This window comes from Carcharhinus amblyrhynchos, chromosome 27 (assembly GCF_965287045.1).
Source record: "Carcharhinus amblyrhynchos chromosome 27, sCarAmb.v2.hapA, whole genome shotgun sequence".
In the NCBI taxonomy this organism is placed as follows: Eukaryota; Metazoa; Chordata; class Chondrichthyes; order Carcharhiniformes; family Carcharhinidae; genus Carcharhinus; species Carcharhinus amblyrhynchos.
In genome coordinates, this window is record NC_137350.1 from 15183734 (window position 1) to 15206393 (window position 22660).

The 22660-nt window shown below is 45.4% G+C and overlaps 1 protein-coding gene across 1 annotated transcript in view; it reads right to left on the reverse strand.

The window, feature by feature from the left end:
- Positions 1-20923: 20923 nt before the first annotated feature.
- LOC145359107 (BMP and activin membrane-bound inhibitor homolog) overlaps positions 20924-22660 on the reverse strand; it is a 44572-nt gene continuing 42835 nt past the window's right edge. Inside the window, exon 3 of the mRNA XM_080213501.1 lies at positions 20924-21818. Within this exon, the coding sequence (XP_080069627.1) occupies positions 21409-21818 (410 nt within the window). The 3' untranslated portion in view covers positions 20924-21408. The remainder of the gene's footprint in view (positions 21819-22660) is intronic.

Here is a 22660-nt window from a genome sequence, read left to right on the forward strand (position 1 = left end):
GGTCAGAGCAGACTCAATGGGCTGAATGGCCTCCTCCTGCACTGTAGGGATTCTAAGGTTGAATACATTTAACACACACCATCTATTTTATAACAAGTTATAGGATGTGCTTAATCAATGAGGTGGTACAACAAAATAAATATTTACACTTGGCTGGATGCAGGGGGAGTGCGTGACTCTCACAGTCAATGTTGTGAGCAATCAGCACGCACGTCACTTTACTTGCCCTTGCTTTACGTGTGTTCTCACTTCAGTCACATCGGTAGCAAAAAAGCTACACTGTTGGAAACCAGTGGAATGTAGCAACCCTGTGCATGGACAATGGTCAACAAAATGTCTTGTGGCCACACTCAGAACCAGGTGGGCCACATGTAGAGTGGGATCTTACAAGCCCTCACACCAATCGATGGCCAGAATGAAATTGGTAAGATGGGTGCGAACCCGATTTTTCACCTCTCAAGATTTTGTTGGCCTCATTCTGCTGGCGAAATTACTGTGAGATATGAAAGGACACAGTATACTATGAGATCAGGGCGCCTGTGCAATGGTGCCCCTAGAACCCAGTAGCCGGCTTCCTGTTGAAAATAGGCTCCCCCCTACTGGCAAGATTCACATTACGGCCTCTACTGCTCAGAGAGCCGTAAATTATCATCACCTACCTTAGTGAAAAAACAGACAAGAAAACAGGATGTTTTCTCACCTGTCCAACACTTAGAATATTTCTGAGAACATTCCACCTATAGCCCCCAAGCTGCAGATTATCCACTACTGCTGTACATTATATGTTGTAGAACGCTGAGTAATAATCGGAACCAGCGAACGAGTCAGATTTATTTTAGTACATGGGATTCCCAGATTTGTAACAATGTTCTGGGATTAGGTTTTTGCTTTTACCGTTAATCAATAAATACGGAAGTTTAGATTTTCAGATTCAGGTTTAACATCTGAATGGTTTACCATTATTAAGGTGAAGCTGGTGGGAAAGTGTCATTTATAATACCCATTGAAAGTTATTACTATCCAAGTGGGGATTTATAAGCCAAAATAAACACATTTACCAGATGACCCCAAGAATGGAGAAAGTATCAGATCGGTTTTTCTGTCTTCTACTTTAACATGAATCAGAATCAGCATAAATTAATGGGCAAATCATGGTCAGTACTGACTATAAATTTCACATAGAGTCATAGATACAGCAAAAACATTCTCACGGAGTTAGCAGGAATCCACTCCAGCTGTACAGCCCAGTTTCAACTATGCAATTCTTCCAAGCAGAATTCTAGTACTTTTCTTTCAGGGACTTAGTCAATTCTTCATATACAGCGGCTCTGTGTCAATAGTGTTCATTCCATGCAATATTCCCTATACGATACCTGTTCCCTGGAATGTTCTCAACTTTCAATCCTGCAAATCTGATTAGCATGGGTCTCCCAGAACTGTCTTTACTTTTAACACTAGGTTAAAGTCCAACAGGTTTATTTGGAATCATGAGCTTTCAGAGTGCTGTTCCTTTATTAGGTGAGTGATGAAGGGATCTGATGAAGGAGCAGCACTCTGAAAGCTTGTGATTCCAAATAAACCCATTGGACTTCAACCTGGTGTTATGAGACTTCTTACTGTGCCCACCCCAGTCCAAAGCCGGTATCTCCATATCATGTCTTTACTTTTGCACATTATGGCTGATTCTAGTCAGTAGAAAGCAGTAGAAGTTTTACTCTTGCTTTCCAATTGCTCAGGAATCTAATCCTTCTACTTGTCTTGTTGACCTCCTCTCCTCTCGTCACCTCCGCTCTTTATTTTCTGCCTCCTACGCAGTTTCTGTATTTTTATTTACTGGTATATTTTCCAGGCCAGGGGTCACGAGATCACATGGACCAGCATTTCCCCAAAATTATAACCAATCACTTTATAAGTGATACAAACTCTTAAAAGTCTTTTTTGAACATGCTTAAAGTAGTTAAAGATTTCCCCAAACATTTGAAAGCTGTGAAGTCTGAGATTACTGGGGAGGTAGCTCCAAAGAAGTCACACCAAAGACAAGCCACAGGAATAATAGAGTTTATTGATGAACAGTACTCCTCACACTCCAGCCTTCGAGTGGCTGTAGCAGCATTTTCTTGGGCAGGTCACCCCATACCCTCACCCTCCTCTTAAAGGGGCTACACCCTCTATAATAATAAAAGTAACCACAAATAATCCTTTCTCAAGCATCTGGTTTTCATTGGTCTACCCTGGCAGTTAAGTGCCAGCTGATACCCAGCTGTGGTTAGTATCGCATGCCAAGACAATAAGGTCCTCACAGAATACCCACACACACAAAGTTCAAGCAGACTGGTGATGAGAGTGGGAAATCTTTCCCAATCCTCCCTTTGCAACCCAGGTATAATCTCATGTTGTAGCACGCAGCGTCACTCCTTAGCAAGGTGTCAGGGGGCTGAAAATCAACTTGCATGATGTTACGAAGCCTTGCCTTGTTGATTGGGCCTTCCACTTTAGACCCATCCGTGGTCTCTTTTCCATTGAAGTTAATGGATTGGGGGCTTGGGCTGGATGGATGATGAGTGGTCAATCCATCATTGGCCATTAGTTTCCGGCTTTTGCTCCCCTGTCAAAATTCAATGGGATCCTCCACCACCCCCCCACCGCTCAAATATCATTCCATTCAAGTGTTTTGCATTAGAGTTTCCAATAACAGTAGCACACTCTTAAAAGTAGGAGTAGTAGTGACCTCAAAAAGGTCAGATCTTGCCACAAAAACACAGGGGCCAGAACTCTCTAGTCTTGCGAGCCCTGCTACCACTTCCAGCGAGAATTTGGCACTCAGCCAAATCTCCGTTCACAGCAATGGGACCGGATAATCCCAACGGCGGGTGAGGTGGAAGAATTCCTGTCCAGGATTTCAAAGGTTTGTTTTAACAAACATTAGAAGCAAAATCAACAATCCCTCCCCACCCCACCCCTGTCAGTGATCTTAGACAAAGCTCCAGGGTGGACTGGGACATGTTCCTTTTCATTACCTGATTCCTGCCACGTTTTAAAATCAATTACAAAGATGTATGTCGCAGTGTGGTCTGAGGGCAATAAAACATGACAGGCCAAGTTTTATTTTTCTTTTACATTGCAAGAAGCATTCCAGAAAGTGTTCAGACAAGATGGAATCGACAACAAATCATAGGTGTTCATAGAATCAAACATTTACTTAGCGCTGATGGGTTGGGCTATAATTACACGGTTCTGTGTTTGACAAGTTTGCCACGACACAAGTTTTCCTCAACAAGCATTTCAAAGAATATTTTTTTTAAAGTGCACAGCAGCCCATGTCAGCACCTTTGTCCTGAGGGTAGTTTGGTAGATTGTTCAAAGTAGTCTATTCCACTCTATGAAGAGTAACGATTTCCCCTCAAGAACAGTTCTACCAAACTCAGCGTAGGCTTTGAAGCAGAAATAGATTTCTGATTACAAAAATGTTTGCACGTTTTACGTGTCTCCAGTGTTTTTCCCCTTCTCCCTCATTTTTCTTATCTTTTGATATTTTCATCCTTTTCCTTCTTTTAATTAGCTCATATTAATGGATTTTGGGTGGGAAATTCCAGTCCGCCCCCGCGTGGCATTTTTTCTGGCAGTGGAAACAGCATCCTGTTGGCCGCCTAGGAGTCTCCCGGTGTTCCCAATATCTACAGTGTTTTACGTGGCAAACCTTCTCTCCCAGAAGCCATCTGGGCAATCTCCATTTTGTTTTGGAACAAGTGTTGAGAGGATACATGGCCATGGACCACGTGCTGGAAAACGGGGTTAGAACAGATAGATACTTGATAGCTGACGCAGGCATGATGGGCTGAAGGGCCTCTTTCTGTGCTGTAAAACTCTCTTATAATAAATAAAGATACTGGGACATCTTCCAGAGAAGTGGTAATGATCTGCAAAGCACCATATCCACACAAAGATTAAAAAATAAATTGGGGCTGGATTTCATCGCCACCAGCAATGGGTTTGCAGCTGGACAGGGTTTTTAAAACGCTTTGGGTACCCTGCCCATTGCTTACCCATCCATCCTGGCCCCTGCCATGATTTCACCAGTGGGTGGCAGGGCAGGTCTGGTGGGGAGATGTTGGCTGGCCTGCCTGTTGGCCAATCAGAGCCTTTAATGGCTAATTAATGCTCGCTTAGGGCCCTTATCCCACTGTCACTAGGATACAACCAGCAACGGGAGAGGCCTATACCAATCATCCAGCACAGCAACATTCACTGTGTGGGCTGGTGGTGGGCAAGTAGATGTGAGGGGAAGAATGCACATGAATTGGCTACTGAGGCCATGGAGGGTCCCTCGCCGACTCCCCACCACCCTCTGGATTCCCCCACCCACCCCACAGATCTGTCTAATTTGGGATCCCCCCTCCCCCCATTTATTCCCTTCTCCACGGTCTGTCAGTCTGGTCTTAGTGATTTCCATTGCACTTTCCTTTCAGTCCTTTGTGAGGATACTGTGCCCATTACTTGAGAATGATCAAATAAAATATTCATTATTGCAATCAAAATACCATATTTTAAAAAGCTTTGGAGTATAGAATCTTTTCTTTTGTCTGTGGGTTTCTACACACTGGAAGTGTCTTTTTAAGGCTGAAATGGAAAATTCATGAGTTAGGTTTGCTACTTAGCATTCCCAGAATGTGTACTATAGTTAGCACTGCTGCCTCACAGCACCAGGGACCCCAGTTCAATTCTGGCCTCGGGTCACTGTCTGTATGGAGTCTGCACGTTCTCCCTGTGTCTGCATAGCTTTCTTCTGGGTGCTCCAGTTCCTTTCCAAAGTCCAAAGATGCGCAGATTAGGTGGATTGGCCATGCTAAATTGTCCCTTGGTGCCCCAAGATGTATAGGTTAGCCATGGTAAATGTTTGGGGTTATGGGGATGGGATGGTGGAAGGGCTGGATAAAGTACCCTGTCAGAGATTCAGTGCAGACTCGATGGGCCAAATGGCTTTCTTCTACCCTATAAGGATTCTATGATTTTGTTCTATATTCACTAATCTTTGTGCCGGGGTTCAAATAAAGGATAGGATGTGGCTGTCGCTGGCGAGGCCAGCATTTGCAACCCACATCTTGATATGCCCTTCAACTGAGCGGTTTGCCCTGCCATTTCAGAGGGCAGTTAAAAGTTACTCACTTTGCTCTGGGCCTGGGCCAGATCAGGTGAAGGTGGCAGATTTCCTTCTGTAATAGCTTGCAAAGATGGCTGACAACCAAGTAGATTAATAAATGAAGGGCTTATTAAAGTAAGAAACTATATACAGAGAGTTATATAAAGGCTTCAGATTCCTAGCTGGCGAGGAAAACCTGCACAGGATTTGTGCACTCCGGCCCAAATGGCCGAACAGGTCACATGAGTCTCCAAGAGCTGGTCCCTTAAAGGGGCACATGACCACACCTTCCCTAACAGTCGTTAGTGAACTAGATATGGGGACGCCATATCTGGTCTAGTAGTATTATTGCAAGAATATTAATCCAGAAACTCGGCTAACATTCTGGGGACCCAAGTTCGAATTCTGCCATGGCAGATGGAATTTGAATTCAATAAAAAATATCTGGAATTAAGAAGCTACTGATGACCATGAAACCATTATCAATTTTCAGGAAAGCCTATCTGTTCACTAATGTGCTTTAGAGATGGAAATTTGCTGTCCTTGTCTGGTCTGGTCTACATGTGACTCCAGATCCACAGCAATGTGGTTGACTCTCAACTGTGGGAGGAAACTGGAGCACCCGGAAGAAACCCATGCAGATATGGGGCAGAATATACAAACTCCACGCAGGCAGTGACCCAAAGCTGGAATCAAACCTGGGACCCTGGAGCCGTGGAGCTGCAGTGGTAACCACTGTGCCGTCCAGGTGTTTAAAAAAAGCGAAACAAGTCATTTAATTATCATAAAAATGGGTTCCACCTAAGCCATAGAATCCCTACAGTCAGAATGAGGCCACTTGGCCCATTGGGTCTGCACCAACTCTGTGGCAGATCATTCCACCCAGAGCCTATTCCCATAACCCCACATATTTACCATACCAATCGCCCTAACCTGCACATTTTGAGACACTAAGGGGCAATTTAGAATAACCAATCCACCTAACCTATACATCTTTGGATTGTGGGAGGAAACTGGAGTACCCGGAGGAAACCCATGCAGACACGGGGAGAACATGTAATAAAACATACTTAAGGTGGAGAGTTCCACAAACTATTAATGAGCTGCATGAGGCTCTTAAGCTGTTGAATCCTGATCAAGGCTGATTCTAGCATGGTGGCACTGTGGTTAGTACTGCTGCCTCACTGCGCCAGGGAGCAGGGTTCAATTCCCAGCTTGGGTCACTGTCTGTGTGGAGTTTCCACATTCTTCCTGTAACTGCGTGGGTTTCCTTCAGGTGCTCCCAGTTCCTCTCACGGTTCAAAGATGTGCGTGTTAGATTGATTGACAACACTAAATTGACTCTTAGTGTCAGGGGATATGTAGGGTTACGGGAATAGGACCTGGGTGGGATTGTGGTCAGTGCAGACTCAATTGGGCCAAATGGCCTCCTTCTGCACTGTAGGGATTCAATGGATCCTATAGTGTAATAGTGAGCTTGTTGGAGCTGCTATAATTTGGATAAGATATTTAACCATGGCTCAGGACAATGTTAAAAATTCAATGGCACTTGTTGGAGCAGAGCAGTGAGTTCAGTCAGTGAAAAAGAAACAGATTAATTATAATCACTTGGGGGTATTTTCTCAACTGTCCAGATAAGATTCCATATAATCCTCTGTCTGTGAAGTGCTGTGGAATTAGTTTGGGAATCCAAGACAAGGTAATTGTGATTCCATCGCCAATTGTGTCCTGCCTGGCTGACAAGAGGAAGAGGTCTGAGATAATAATCCTGTCACCAAATTTCTCACTTTATTTTCTGAGCATAGCGCCACGACTGACATTCTGTCTCATGTGAGGATCATCAACACTCCAGATCTGCCCTGGAGCCTCCAGAGATAGAAGATTAATCTCCAGGACATTGCTGCGAGAGACGTCAGGGAGATAAATGATAGGGAGCATTTCAAAGAAAATCTTTAAACACTTTGTTCGCCGTGAAACACGGAGAAAATAAGACTGCTTGACTGAGAGCCAGTGTTTCAAGAGGAATCCATCCACTTTCAGATTGGCCATGGTAAGGTGGGAGGCCTCAAACATGGATGCATTTGGTGACAATGGTGGGAATGTGAGGGAGGGGGAATGAAAAGGGGGATAAACACAGAACAAAAGGCAAAGGAAAGTAGAGCACAGGTCTTTTGGCCCTCCAAGCCCGTGTCGATCATGATGCTCTCACTAAACAAAAAAAACCTTTTCTCCTTACTCTGTCCATATCACTCCATTCCCTCCCTATTCATGTACCCATCCAGATACCTTTTAAATGTTGCTAATGTGTCTGCTTCCTCCAGCTCCTCTGGCTATGCAAGCCAGGCACTCACCACTCTCTATATGAAAAACTTCCCCACGCACCTCCCTTAAACTTTCCCCCTCTCACTGTGAACCTGTGCCCCCTTGTAATTGACATTCTTACCCTGGGGAAAAGTCTCTGACTATCCATCCTGTCTGGGATCTCATAATTGTTTAGAGCTCCATCAGATCTCCCCTTAGCCTCCGTCTTTCCAGTGAAAACAATCCTGGGCTAGAATTTTACCACCCCGCACGCCACAGGAATTGGAGCAGGTGGGGGTGGAGGGCAGTCAATGGAATGGTTCATTGCTGCCATCAGACTCTTGAGTAGACTTATATATCAAGCTGATCTTTCTCCTCACTATCTGCAACGGCAACACTAAATTCTGCACCTTCTCCTTTCCTTCCCTATGTGTTCTATGAACAGTATGCTTTTCCTATATAGCACATGAGAAGCAATACTTTTCACTGCCTCCCAATATATGTGACAACAATAGATCAAATTTACATGATTCTTGTCAATCGGAACTCATACCTAACATTCACCTCACCCTCACACATTCTAACTGTTGTAAGCCGCAGTTCACATCTTACACACGCTATCAGCTCTTCACCACGGCAGACACCTCACCCAAACACATTGAAGAACATTCTCTGATGCGCTTGTACCTGTGTTGCAGGACAGGGTGCTCACAATCAGAGACAGCAGGAATTAATCAGCAGGGAACAAGCGCACCTACAACCCAAGCTGAGGAGGGGATTGTCAAAATGATCATTGCTGAGGCCACGGCCAGCAAAGAGACTGAGTCCCTTGAAGATGACAGAGTCCTCAGACCCAAATTTTCTTCTCAAATCCCACTTCTTCCAATTTCACCATCTCTTCTGAATTACAAGCTGTAGATGGCATAATGCTTTTGCTTCTCATTTCTTATTCACCCCTCTGACCTCACCACCACCTTATCCTTTGTCCTTCCAGACACTCAAGAGCTGTAGCTTGACCAGAAAGTGAAGGAAGACCAAGAAGACAGTGATGATGATGGAACAGCATTGACTTGGATTTCACACTCTCAGTCATCATCTCAGGTATTGGAACTGCACCTAAGTTAGAGAATTTCAAAGAGGTGAGATCAACACCTGGTGAGATATCAGGCTAGAGGTGGCTGGAACAGGGGGCAATGTGCCAGCTTGCTATTGGGAGAAGTCACGCATACATCCTGCAGAGGACTCAGATGAGGACTTTATTGGGCGACGTTAAAGAAAGAAGGCCAATGGATCTGCACAAAAAAAATGCTTGGTACAATGGGAATTCTGCCAGAAATCTTGTGTTTTAATCTCAAAGAGTATGACACCCAGTTGGCAGAAGACTGTGTCCAAACCTTGGTTCCCATCTTTTGCAGCAAGGAGCTAATGCCTAACTCCATCAATACACAATGGACCCAACATCTGCTGGATCTACATCTACAACATCTTCTGGACAATACCTTAGCTTCCATTACAACACAACAGCAGTCACCAGAAACCTCGGCACTACAGTGGATGGTCAAATCATTTTTATTCAAGGGTCAGCTTTCCAACATGTCATCATGGATGTGAAAGGGGCTTGCAGGAAGTCACAACAGACCAACAATTAGTATTCTAACCAATCGCTGGGTTTGCTAAAATGCTGGCAAGGGGAGTGGCACTTTGGAACATAAATCTCCTTTCCACTCTCACCATACCAGTGTTCTTGATTCTATCCTGCCATGCTGCCCTTGCTGTTCTCAGTCAGAAATCCAGTCCAGATTCCTGCTGTCCTTGCAGAGGTGGAGCAATTCACAGAAAGGTCTTCTGGCCTCAGCTCTCCAAAGGTCATCTGCAAGGCCTACATGTTGCAGCTTTGCACCAGCCACTGGGGTAACACTTTCTAGCTAGTCTAGGACAGGCAAAGGCACATGGAAGACAGGGCACTAAGGAAATGCAAAAGATAATTAGTGTTATGGTTCAAGTTAGAAATTCCAAGGTATTTTATGAAACCCGCCTGGATCATAAGCTTTGCACCTTGAAATTGGCTAGGATAAACATGATATGTTTCACTTAGGTATGATTCGAGTAACCTACTAGGGAGCTTTTATCAAACAAAACTTATTTAAAAATATAGTTAACATGTATAGTAAGAAAATTAGCAAGAACATTTATCAATTACAAATAAGAAACAAACAATTACGATAATGTATAAACCTTAATGAATATATTTAAGCTGTCCCAATCAAAACCAAAGACAAAAGACTCTTTACACAGATTTAACATAGCACCAACTAACGCTCATGTAATACTGGGATTGAGGCAATTAGTTGAATTCTGCAGTCAAATGCTCTTGAGATTCCGAACAGTTTGAAGACAAGCTTGAAGTCCAATCCCAACCACAACAGTTTTTCACCTTTCAGGAAAACAAGATCTTGTTTCCAGCCAATTAACAGAATATTCAAAACAAAAGGGAGAGAGGGAAAACATGTCTTTTTAGTTTACTGATCCTTCTACAACTTAAATCTGAAGTTCAAAATGAAACCCTTGTCACCTGATCAGCCCACAGTATTTTCTCTTCCCAACAATGACTTCACCTAAGGTTTTGAGCTTGAATTTAAAATAAAACTCTTAAAGGTACACTAACAGCACATTAGTTATATAATGTACAAATATGACATGGTTCAATTTATAAATTCAGTCTGGAATACATATTTTGTAATGGATTTTATTTTCGCTGTGGCCGGGCAGGGGAGGTGGGGGGCGCGGTAGTGGGGTGGGGGGGCGGGGTGGTAGCGGGGGGGTGGAGGTGGTGGTGGGTGGTGGGGGAACAAAGTGATGGTCAATGGCAGAATGAAGGTCAGGAGTGAGGGACTGTTGGTGAATGTGGAATTGGGGCTGAGGTTCCTCTTGCTGCAATTGAATCCGTGTTTTGTTTCAGTTGGGCAGAATTGCAGTCTCCCTTCTTCATCCTCTTTTCCCAACTCTTCCTCATGCTCCTATTCCTCAGCTTCTCACTGGGAGATGGTGGCAAAGGCTGTTCAAGCATGTTGGCAAAGTTGAACAACATGAAGGCTAGCAACACATAGTGTGAAATTGTCCAGCTGAGTGTAGCAGGACTGCAGCAGGGCAGCCCAGACAGCAAAATCATTGATTCATCATGCCAATGGTCTGCTCTGTCATCTTTCTTGTGGCAGCATGGCTCTCATTGTATGCACATTGTGCATAGATAGTGAAACAAAATCATCAGCCATATTGTCAGTGGATAACCTTTGTCACCCAACAGCCACTCTTTGGTTTGTCCTGGTCGTTGGCTCTGCCAATTGTTACACAGTGAATGCATCATTACTGTTGCCAGGGCAAAGACCTGCATGATGCACTGCCTATGGTCACACATCAGCTACACACAGAGGGAGCTGACATGTTGTGTCCACAAAGTAATGTGCCTGTCACAAATCTTTGCCTCACAGGGAAACGTGTAAACAACATAATCCATCAAGCTTACTCTCCCTGACACTAGGTAATGAAATGAATTCTCTGTCTTTGACTAGAAAGCCTCAGTGCTCTCCATCATGCAGCAGTGGGCTATAAACTGCAAGATGTTGCGAACATCTCCAGCAACATCCTGGAGGAGCCTGACACTTAAAATTTCATTGACCTGGCCACTTTTCCTATCCTTGCTTGGTTATGAAATTCAATTTGTGTCTATAGCAGTTGGCAGATTTCATAGAATCATAGAACCCTTTAGTGCAGAAAGAGGCCCTTTGGCCCATCGAGTCTGCACTGAGCACAATCCCACCCAGGCCCTACCCCCATATCCCTACATATTTTACCCACTAATCCCTCTAACCTATGCATTTCAGGACACTAAGGGGCAATTTTAGCATAGCCAATCAACCTAGCCCGCACATCTTTACTGTGGGAGGAAACCAGAGCACCCAGAGGAAACCCACGCAGACACAAAGAGAATGTGTAAACTCCACACAGGCAGTAACCCATAGTGTGAAATTGTCCAGCTGGGAATCGAACCCAGGTCCCTGGAGCTGTGAAGCAGCAGTGCTAACCACTGTGCTACCGTGTCACCCTTAATTTCATTAAGGGCCTCCTCAGTGAGGTGCAGATGTCTCATGCATTGGTCATCTCTGAACTTCAAGTAAACATTTCATTCAATGGCATTACTATTGCTGAATCCCCACTATCAATATCTTGAGAGTTACCATTGACCAAAAACTGAACTGAACTAGCTATATTAATACTGTGACTACCTGAGCAGGTCAGAGGCTCAGAGTCCTGCAGTGTGTAATTCATCTCCTGGTTCCCCAAAACCATCTATAAGGTAAAAGTTAGGTGTATAATGCAATACTCATCATTTGCCTGGATGAACGCAACTCCAACAACACTCAAGAAGCTTGACACTATCCAGGATAAAGGAGCCTGCTTGATTACTATCCCTTCCACTAACATTCAATCCTTCTACCGCTGACGAACAGTGGCAGCCATGTGTACCATCTACAAGATACACTGCAGGAATTCACCAAGGTTCCTAAGGCTGCACCTTTAAGGAGAAAAGCAGCAAGTACCTGGGAACACCACCACCTGGAGGTTCTCCTCCAAGTCCCTCACCATCCTGACTTGGAAATATATCATTGTTCCTTCACTGTCACATGGTCAAAATCCTGGAATTCCTGTCCTATAGACACTGTGGGTGTACCTAAACCTCAGGAGGTGCAGTAGATCAAGAATGCAGCCCACATCTGAAAGGTAAATAGGGATGGGCAATAAATGCTGGTCTGGCCAATGACACCAGCATTCCATAAGTGAATATAAAAATAGACTTGCTTTCTGAACTCACTGGATGGATGTGTCCCCTGCTTAGAGGGCTTCTCCCTCTCTTTTTCCTCCTTCTTCTAGCTGCTTAACCTGCTTTGCATAGCCTCTGCTCATACTCCCAGTTCTGCGTGATCACAAAAGGAAGGTCTAAGAGGTTCTCATGTCTGGGCACAACTTGTTTGTGAAGAAACCTTGAAATCAGTAAATCAGTAAAACCTTGAAATCAGCACTTGCCACGCTACTCCGTAGACTTTGGAAACTTGAAACAGCTGTGAAGAGCACCAAACACATTTCGAATTTTCGCAATATCCAGAAGAAATCACCCAGCAGCTAACCTGCAAATAATTGTGCTATCTTCAAATTTCACAGCTGGGGGCTCCGCCTTAATGCATTGCTTAGTACACGTTATGAGAGGTTAATGGCATTAGCCAAAGTGTGGAGCTTCAGGGTGGCAGTGCCCACATTATATCAGAGTTGAATGCTGACCGATGTCATGATCTTCCTGCTTCAACCTTCCAACAGATGTTATCTGGAGGATTACACATCTGGAGGGGAATTCTCCTATCCCGCCCGCCATGGAAATTGTAGTGGGCGGGGAGGGTGGACCATGCAATAGTCTATTGACCTCAGATGGGATTCTCCGGTTTTGGAGTGAGCACAGCCAGAGAATCCCAGCCCAAACATGTGCACCCACATTGGGAAGCCACTTTGAATCTCCAATGACTTTCATAAGACCAAAAAAAAGACACCACTGAGCCCAGTTTCTCAGTTTCTCTATGAGCTTTTTTTTAATAAAATTTGCAGCCACATTTCTTACACATTTTATGTTGTAATTGTCAATAGTATTGAACGGTTGACTGAGACCCTCACTCCAAGCGATTGACAGACACAACACCATTATTCTTGAATCAAATCACTTCTTTATTAAACAGAATATAAAATCCCAATGCTGATCACTACTATACTCTGTTTAAAACACACAAATAATTCTACCTTCTTCTGATGCACCTACAAATTCCTTAGCATAGGTTTTAAGTAAACAATACTTATCTAATGATTTCTAATGAAGTTGCGGAGATGTAACCACCTAATCGTACTGGCCGGGCATGAATGGGGATTCAACTCCATCTTCAAGCCAAAAGCTTGAGGCTCCCTTCCACAATGGTGCTTTCTATCAATTATTGCTAATTTAGCTAAGTTTGTGACAATATTTTTATCTTCCTTAGAGTTGTGTGTCTGCTTGTGTTTCTCCATTCCTGACAGATTACCACAGAAGACCATGTTAATGGCTATCTGTCCTTCACAGTCATTATCTCCTACTTCTTGTCTAATGGGTAATTGTTTACAACCATTTGTTCATTTCACATCTCTGGCACATCAAGTTGGTAACTATCATCTTTTGAAGTCCAGACCTCCTACTGTGTTGTATCCAGTGGCAGATCTGCCTATGTGGTTCCTTGTATTGTTTCTGTAACTTTACCACATTTCCTATCAGCCTTTGATGTCTCTTTTTTAACTTAGCCAATTTTCCAGCATCATTTGGGCCAGGGCCACAGAGCAGGTGAGATCTGTTAGCGTTGTAAATCCATTCTGTACTGCAAGGCTGACTGATTTATATAATTCACAGAGCTAAAGATCAGCCTTTATTTTGTGGGACATGTCGTTGGCAGGATCGATATTTGCTGCCCATCGCTAAATGCCTCTGAGAAGAAGCTGGTGAGAAATCACCTTGAACCATTACAGTCCATCTGAAATGTACACCTGGAGTTCCAGCATGTAGTACATGCACTGGGAAGTGAGGGACATTAACTCATGCGCTAAGATCTTGCTGCCTTTTACGCCAGCGAGATTTTACAGTCCTGCCGACGGCGCACCACTGCTGCGGGTTTCTCGGAGAGAAGGGGTATGTTCAATGGGAAACCCCCCTGACAATGGCAGGACCATAAGATGTCACTGCCAGCGAGTGGCATGCTGCCTCCAACCATTGCCATATAACACCCCAATCAGAGGAAAAAATACCCAACCCTCACCAAAGCAGTCTTAGGGGCTCCACCCAACACCCCCCTCTCTAGATCAGAGCCAACATCTGTTACCGCCCCCCCCACAATAAGAATCAGTGCTTCCCTCCACCACCTCCTGCCAGTCAATGCCAGAGAACCCCACCACCCCTCACCCTCTGCCAAACAGTCAATGCCGCTACCCCTTGTCAAACAGCGAACTCCAGCAACTCACCATCCTTCCCGCCAGTCAATGCCGAAGCATCCCATTATCCCCCCAACATCACCCCCACCAAACAATCAAGGCCGGCACCCACCCCTCCTCTTGCTAACATCGGATCCTTTCCCCTCCCCCAAGCCCACCCAAATAGCCATCGTCGGCATTCCCAGTTCCCACGTCCACCCCACTCCCTCCCAAGCCCCCAAACACCAAATCCCTGGCCCTTCTCCATGAAGTCCCACTCAGGTCTGCCCCTGGCACAGTCCTGGGCACAGGTTGGCACTGCCTGCTCAGGTCCCTCTCCCCAGAGGCTATACTCACCTTTACACCCCCGGGAGGATTCTCACAACAGGTTCACACCTGGGTGAAGCTGTTGTAAACTGCCCCGATATGACGCAAGGTTTGGGAGCACACTTAGTGGGGGGGAGTATATGGTGAGGGGAGTGGTTAAAAATGTGTTAATGCATTTCAATGTGTTAGAATCAGCTTCACGCCTGTTGTGGATAGGAAGCTGATTACATCTCCGCCGAAGGATGGCAAAAATCAGAAATCGCAATCTCACCAGTGAGATTTGCTACTTCTGGGTTTCGTCGGATCTCGAGCCCCCGTCACCTTTCCCGCAGCTGAGAGCACGGGCTCAAGATCGCCCCCACTGTGTTTAACACATTAAAGATTCAGTACCACACAAACTGCACAGATCTATTCATAGCTGTGAATAAAACTCAATGGAAGAGCGCATACTTAATGTAACAACCAGTGAGCTATCCAATCTCCACTACTTGTTTCTGGTTGTGTAACTTGGTTCCAGGTCCATAGGGCGGGATCTTCCCAGGCCTGGGAGCAAAATTGGAAAGTCATGTGTCAGATTGACTCCCAGATACATTTCCACCTCTGAGTGTTCTTGACAGAGGCAGGGTCCAAATGACAGGGACAAAACACACCAGCAGCTGGGAGGGAGTTGCGGCAATAATTTAACTATTTAGCAGCGACTTTTTGAAGAGTGGGAGATTTTCATAGAATCGTAGAATCCCTACAGTGCAGAAGGAGGCCATTCAGCCCATCGAGCCAACACTGACAACATATCCCCATAACCCCATACATTTACCCCCTTAATCCCCCGATGCATAAGGGGCAGTTTAGCATGGCTGATCAGCCTAACCTGCATATCTTTGAACTGTTGGAGGAAACCGGAGCACCCGGAGGAAACCCACGCAGACACGGGGAGAACGTGCAAACTTCACACACTTCACACTTCTTTTGCTGAGGGTGAGAGCAGACGTGGGAGGTCAGTTTCTTTAAGACTTTGTGCATTTTTTTTTATTTATAGACAAAGCTAAGGCTGTGACACAGTCTCAGAGCTTGGGCACCTTTCAAGAACATAGGAAAATGTATAGGCCATTCAGCCCCTTGAGTCTGTCCCACCATTCAGTTAGCTCATGGCTGATTTGTAGTTTAAATTCTATCCACTCTCCTTGGTTTTTTTAATCCTTAAAACTGCATAACTACCATCTATTAGTCTCAATTTGGAAAAATTTTGCCTGTTATCACCAATTTTTTTTGTAGACACTGTTTCAGAAATTGATTTTGGAGAAGTTCTATCTGGTGTTAACAGCAGAACAAACCAGCTCTCATTTTATATTTATGTCCCCATTCCGAACTCACCCACCTGAGAAAATATTTTTTCTCAATCTTCTATCCCCATCAACTTGTTGGATCATCTTAAACATCTCAATTAGATCACCGCTTCGGGTGGTAGTAAATGGAAGTGACTGGGGTGTTGGACTGAAAAGAGCTTTGTATTGCCTCTTTTAAGGAAAACTCTCTGGATTAAATGCCATTTGGGTACTCGAGACGCCAACGACAGGGATCTCCCTGAGATCAAGGACCCTGGCAGCAGAAGTTCCACCCATCGAGAGATACCAGTCAATCAGAGGCCTAAATTGCAGTGCCGCCGGGAGACGGTGGTTAGCAGTACTGCCTCACAGCACCAGACACCCAGGTTCAGTTCCGGCCTCGGGTCACTGTCTGTGTGGAGTGTACACGTTCTCCCCTGTTCTGCGTGGGTTTCCTCCGGGTACTCTGGTTTCGTCCCATAGTTAAAAATAAGGGCGGGTTAGGTTGATTGACCATGCTAAATTGACCCTGGTGTCAGGGGATTAGCAGGGTAAGTGTGGGGTTATGGGAATAAAGCCTGGGGGGGGCTTGTGGTCGGTACAAACTCGATGGGCCAAATGACCTCCTTTTGTACTGTAGGGATTCTATGATTCTATGATCCAGACTACAGGTGAGTGATGACAGGGAGTGGGTTCATAGCCAGAGGTGGGGGGCCGCAAGGTGAGGTGGGGCAGAGTTGATATCAAATGCAATCAAATACTCCCAATGGGTCCACGCACCAATCCCCCACTTCCCCATCCCCCTTCCTAATATCAAATCCTTCAAGATTGAGTGTCTACAAATACGGGCCACTCCGGGAGTCAACAGCCAAACATGCCAGAGTTCACCTGTATTCCCTGAATGGCGATCCTCTTGGCCACAGGTCTAATGCGAGTAGCTTGTAAGATGAGGCCATAAGTGGGCATTAAATGCTCACTTAAGAGCTTCAATTGATGGCAGGGTGGGACGATTATTCATGTGCCTTCCCACCATAGACTTAATCAGGGTGCAGGCAGGAAAGTGGCGAATCCCTACGTTCCAACCTCGTACCTGATACAATGCCATCTGTGCCACCAATCTTACCATGGGGGATGGCAGTAAATTCTGCTCTTAATCTTCTATACCCAGGAAAATGCAAAATTAATCTGCAAAAGCTGTCCCCATAATGTAACCCTTACAATACTGGTAGCTTTCTATTGAGTCTGTACTGCATTCCCTTCAGGGCTAACACATTGGGCAGTACGATGGCAAGCACTGCTGCCTCACAGTGCCAGGGACTCAGGTTCAATTCCCAGCCTGGGTCCCTGTCTGTGCAGAGTCTGCACATTCTCTCCGTGTCGGTGTGGGTTACCTTTGGTGCTCCGGTTTCTTCCTACGGTCCAAAGATGTCCAAAGGGTTAGGTTGATTGGCCATGCTAAATTGCCCCTTAGTACCAGGGGGACTAGCTCGTGTAAACGCATGGGGTTATGGAGATAGAGCCTGGGTGGAATTGTGATCGGTGCAGACTCGATGGGCCAAATGGCCTCCTTCTGCACTACAGAATTCTATATCCTTCTTGAGATGCTGTGTACATCCATACTCTGGGTTCTCTCTAACTAGGTATCTGTACACATTCAGCTTCCACCCTACCTATTCCTGATAAACTGTCTGCAATCCGAATACACCAATGAGCACACAAGCTCAGTTACAATTACCTGTCAACTAAAACTCAACAATCTTCAACAAAAACTACTCAATAAATCCCTTTTAAAGAAGCTTGTGATTTTTTTAAAAAGTGCTGGATAATATAATTTGATTCAGAATGAAAAGGCTTTCATTTGTTCGTGGACTGACTCTTCTAACTGGTATTTCTGTCCGTGGAGGGAAAAAGAATCTGGATGTGTTGTCATTGATTATGCTGACAGCCTTTCTGTGGTTAACTGAAAGCTTCGTAATATTCCTTGGTAATCTCAGTGAACATTCCTGGTTTTTCCAGCTTTGTTTAAACACTAGGCAGGATCATTTCACAGAATCCCTATGGTGCAGAAGGAGGCCATTTGGCCTATCGAGCCTGCACTGACAACAATCCCACCCAGGCCCTATCCCCGTACCCCACATTTTACCTTGCTAATACTCCTGACACTAGGGTCAATTTAGCCATGGCCAATCAACCTAACCCGCACATCTTTGGACTGTGGGAGGAAACTGGAACACCCGGAGGAAACCCATGCAGACAAGGAGAAAGTGCAAGCTCCACACAGACAGTCACCCAAGGTCAGAATTGAACCCAATTCCCTGTCGTTGTGAGGCAGAAGTCTAACGCCTGTGCCACAGTAACAATGAATAAAATGAATGTGAAATTCTCCTGGCTTTTCCTCATGCTCTACATGAATCACGGTGAAGCTCAGATATGCACAGTCCTTTTCGTTCATAGGCAAGTGGTTGGAATAGTATGGTGGGCTTCCACAACATCTTTTCACCAGAAATCTTAGCTGGAATACAACGTTGCAGGAAAGGATATAACCTCAATTCTCTGCTCGTGGAAAGCAAGAAGATAATCCAGGCAGTCGCCACCAATTTTGCTGTGGGCATGAGTCAACTGCAGAACACCACCCCGAATGTGGCACTAAGCTGGCAAACTCCCAGGGAGCAGCCCAAGAACTCTTCACAGTGGCTGGAAAAAAACAAGTTGCATATGTGCTACAGAGGCAATCATTTGAGATGAGCTCCCAGGCAAATGGTTTAGTCAGAGCACAGAGGGCTTAGCTCTGTATCAACTCCACAATCATTGCATCATGTAGCTGCCAGGACCGCAGAGGGTGAGCTGGAGGGACCTTGGTCCATTTTTTTAGTGCAGCAATTCCTGCAGCTCACGCCCAGTTTTGTATTTCACCACGGTGCTTCCTCTGTTGGCTATGCATTCTCCGCCTGCTCTGTTCCCGCCCAGGTTTTGTTGCTGAGGACTGATGTTGGGGTCCTGCTGCCAAAGCTGAATGTTGGTGGGGGGAGGGGGTGCAACCCTGCTTTGAGGGGCACTGGGACCCAAGGTCACTGTTTTTAGCAATATCCAATTAAGCGCCTGCCACCCCTACTGACATCAGTGGTTCATCCCCAAAAGCTGCTGGCTTTTGTTTTTATTGTTTCATAAATATGGCCATCGATGGCAAGAATGTTTGTTACTCATCCCTAACCATCCTCTAACTGAGTGACTCATTCGGTCATTTCAGAGGTCAGTTAAGACATTGTTTTCCCAACCACAACCACTATGTGGATTGCAGTAGATCTGGAGTCACTTGCAGGCTATTAGTGGACCAGATAGGTTTTTACATCAATCAATGAAAAGTTATTACTGAGCACGGCAGTACAGTGGTTAGCACTGCTGCTTCACAGCTCTAGGGTCCTGGGTTCGATTCCTGGCTGGGGTCACTGTCTGTGTGGAGTTTGCACATTCTCCTCGTGTCTGCATGTGTTTCCTCCGGGTGCTTTGGTTTCCTCCTACAGTCCAAAGATGTGCGGATTAGGATGATTGGTCATGCTATAGAAATTGCCCCTTAGTGTCCAGGGATGTGTAGGTTAGAGGGATTAGTGGGTATAATATGTAGGGATATGGGGGTAGGACCTGGGTGAGATTGTGTTTGGTGCAGACTCGATGGGCCTCTTTCTGCACTATGATTCTATGGTTCAATGATTCTATGAGTTTTCAATTAAAGGCTTTTTCTTATTCGTTGAAATAAAATGACACCAACTGCTGTATGAAACCTGCATCCCTGAAGTGTTAGCCCAGCCTCTGCATTACCATTGTCCACCGACACTACCATTACACCACCCTCTTTCCCAATCTCCACAATCCTAGCAAAGGCTACTACTGGGGCTGTGCCTGCAGGATGAGGGTGCATTGATGATTGTACGCCCTCAGGCAAGTGGGATCATAAGGGTGCTGAGGTCTGTCAGACGGATGCCAGTGAGGGTTGTGGTGAAGCAGGGGAGGGTTATCACTCAGGAGAAGCAGTGCACTTCCATTGGAGACAGAAGTTTTTGTCAAGAAGCCCCTCTCTGCAAGAAAACAAAGCACATACCCTCCTTCCCCAAATTGAACCCTCTGGGAGGTTGCCAGGGTTTATATGGTATGGAGGCGATGGCCTAATAGTATTATCACTGGACTATTAATCTAGAAGCTCAGGCAATAATCTGGGGACCCAGGTTCGAATCCCGCCACGGCAGATGACAGAACTTAAACTCAATAAAAAAAATCCGGAATTAAGAATCTACTGATGACCGTGAAACCATTATCTATTATCAGAAAAACCCATCTGGTTCAGCAATGTCCTTTAGGGAAGGAAATCTGCCATCCTTACCTGCTTGGCCTACATGTAACTCCAAATCCATAGCAATATGGTAGACTCTCAACTAGGGCAACTAGGGATGGGCAATAAACACTGGCCAGCCAGCGACACCTATGTCCCATGAAAGAATTTTTTAAAAATCTCATCACACACTCCCTCCTAACCAGTGGTAAAATGCTAATAATGGCAGGAAGAGACCTTTAATTGGCCACTGAATTGGCTCAATTGAACTCCAAATGTGTGTGTCAATTGTCACCTTTCCTACAGCTGGCAAAATGGCATGGTTGCAGGTTGGGGCACACCACCCTCTGCTTTCCTGTGCCATTGTGGCCCAGAAAGCTTGTGCCCAGAAGGTGAGTAAAACATGAGACGCCACCATCGACAGTTTTGCATAATCAAATTGACAGGATCAGAGAACAAGGTGAAGGTTCTCCCACAGGCAGGCAGCATGCAATGAAATCAGATAAAGAAACCCAAAAAGATTACCGTGTTTACAAAATTTGTAATTATAATGTACATTATGATACAGTTATCATTCAGAGAGTGTGTATCTGTAAAGAAGCCTGACATGCATCATCCGCCAGTATATGAAACTCATATTCTGCAGGGCCTCGCTGGGGCTTACAGTCTGGCAAATACATCAGAGAAAAACATTGGACTCTACATCCCCCTCTCCGTCCCCACTGCGAGGGATCACAGGAGTTGGGCACTGGCAAGAGAAACTGTGCCAGGGTATCAAAAACAGCAAGTCAGAAACTGGCATCAACCCAAGTCATAAACTACAAAACAGCACTGCCAATTGTTTCAATATTAATCATGACTGTGTTTTCACAGAAAATAAAGAGAGGCCAATTTTAAACATACATATGGCTAACTGCGGACCTTGTTGTTTACCGGGCAAGTTAATGATTAAGCAGAAGCACCCCTGATCACACCAAGGTCGGCTTCTTGTGGACATCCCAGGGAAAAAATGAGCCCAGCTTTTCGCTGTAAGGGTCCAAGTGCTGTTGTTTATTATGCAGGATGCAGTAGATTTCATGGTCTCTGGCAGCCGACACCGTGGCTTCGAGTTCCAAGTTTCCCATCAGGAATTTTTCTGCGGGGGGCTTCTGGAAACTGTAGTGCAGCCGTGAGATCATCTGCTCGTGCTGCCGCTGCAGGCGCCTGTTCTCGCTTCGCAGCATCCGCAGGGCTAACATGACCAGCAGCACCAAGATGAAGGCGCCCGCGATGCACACAGCTATCACGGCAGCACGGAACCAGATCTCTTTGGCGTTGGCCTCTTGCTGGTGGGCCAGGTTCCTGTTCCCGGTGGTCCGGGGTTTCTTGGCTTGTCGATCTGAAAGCAGATCAAAAGACCATATTAGCATTTTACTGCAACTCAGGTTTATTTCCAATCAATGAGGATGCTTGGACTATGCCAAGATGAAAACACATACCACTCTGTACCCGTCCCTGGGCAGCACTAACATAGTGTGGTGCTGCTAAATTCCTTAAGACCGTAGGCCAGGATTTTACTGTCCTGTCCCTGTGCTTCTCCTGCCAGCAAATGCAGCAGGCTATATTCTTTACTCAGAGGGTAATAAGGGCGTGGAATGCCCTGCCTGCAGCAGTTGTGGACTCGCCAACTTTAAGGGCATTCAAATGGTCATTGGATAGGCATATAGATAATATTGGAATAGTTTAGGTTAGAGGGTCATTAGATTGGTTCCACTGGTCGGCACAACATCGAGGGCCGAAGGGCCTGTACTGCGCTGTAATGTTCTACGTTCTATTTAAATTTTAGTTTACTTTGGCGGAAATCTAAAATCCCACCGTGCGGGAGGGTACTGTAGGAGACCAGTCGTCCCATCCTCTCCTGTTCTGTGGGATGAATTGCACAGAGCAGGAACAGCAAAGATCTGTGCACCAAGGCAATTTAAGCATTCGGGTTTGTGACGTTGGTTTCTGCATATTGACTCCTGAATTTTATGTAGCAATCCATGTTGGAAGGATGTCAGAATGAAGAGAGGTTTAGCCTCAGCTCTGATGTATCGCCATGAATCGCACCCCATGGGCAGCACGGTGGCACAGTGGTTAGCAGTGTTGCCTCACAGTGCCAGGGATCTGGGTTCCATTCCTGGCTTGGTTCACTATCCATGTGGAGTCTGCATGTTCTCCCTGTGTCTGCGTGGGTTTCCT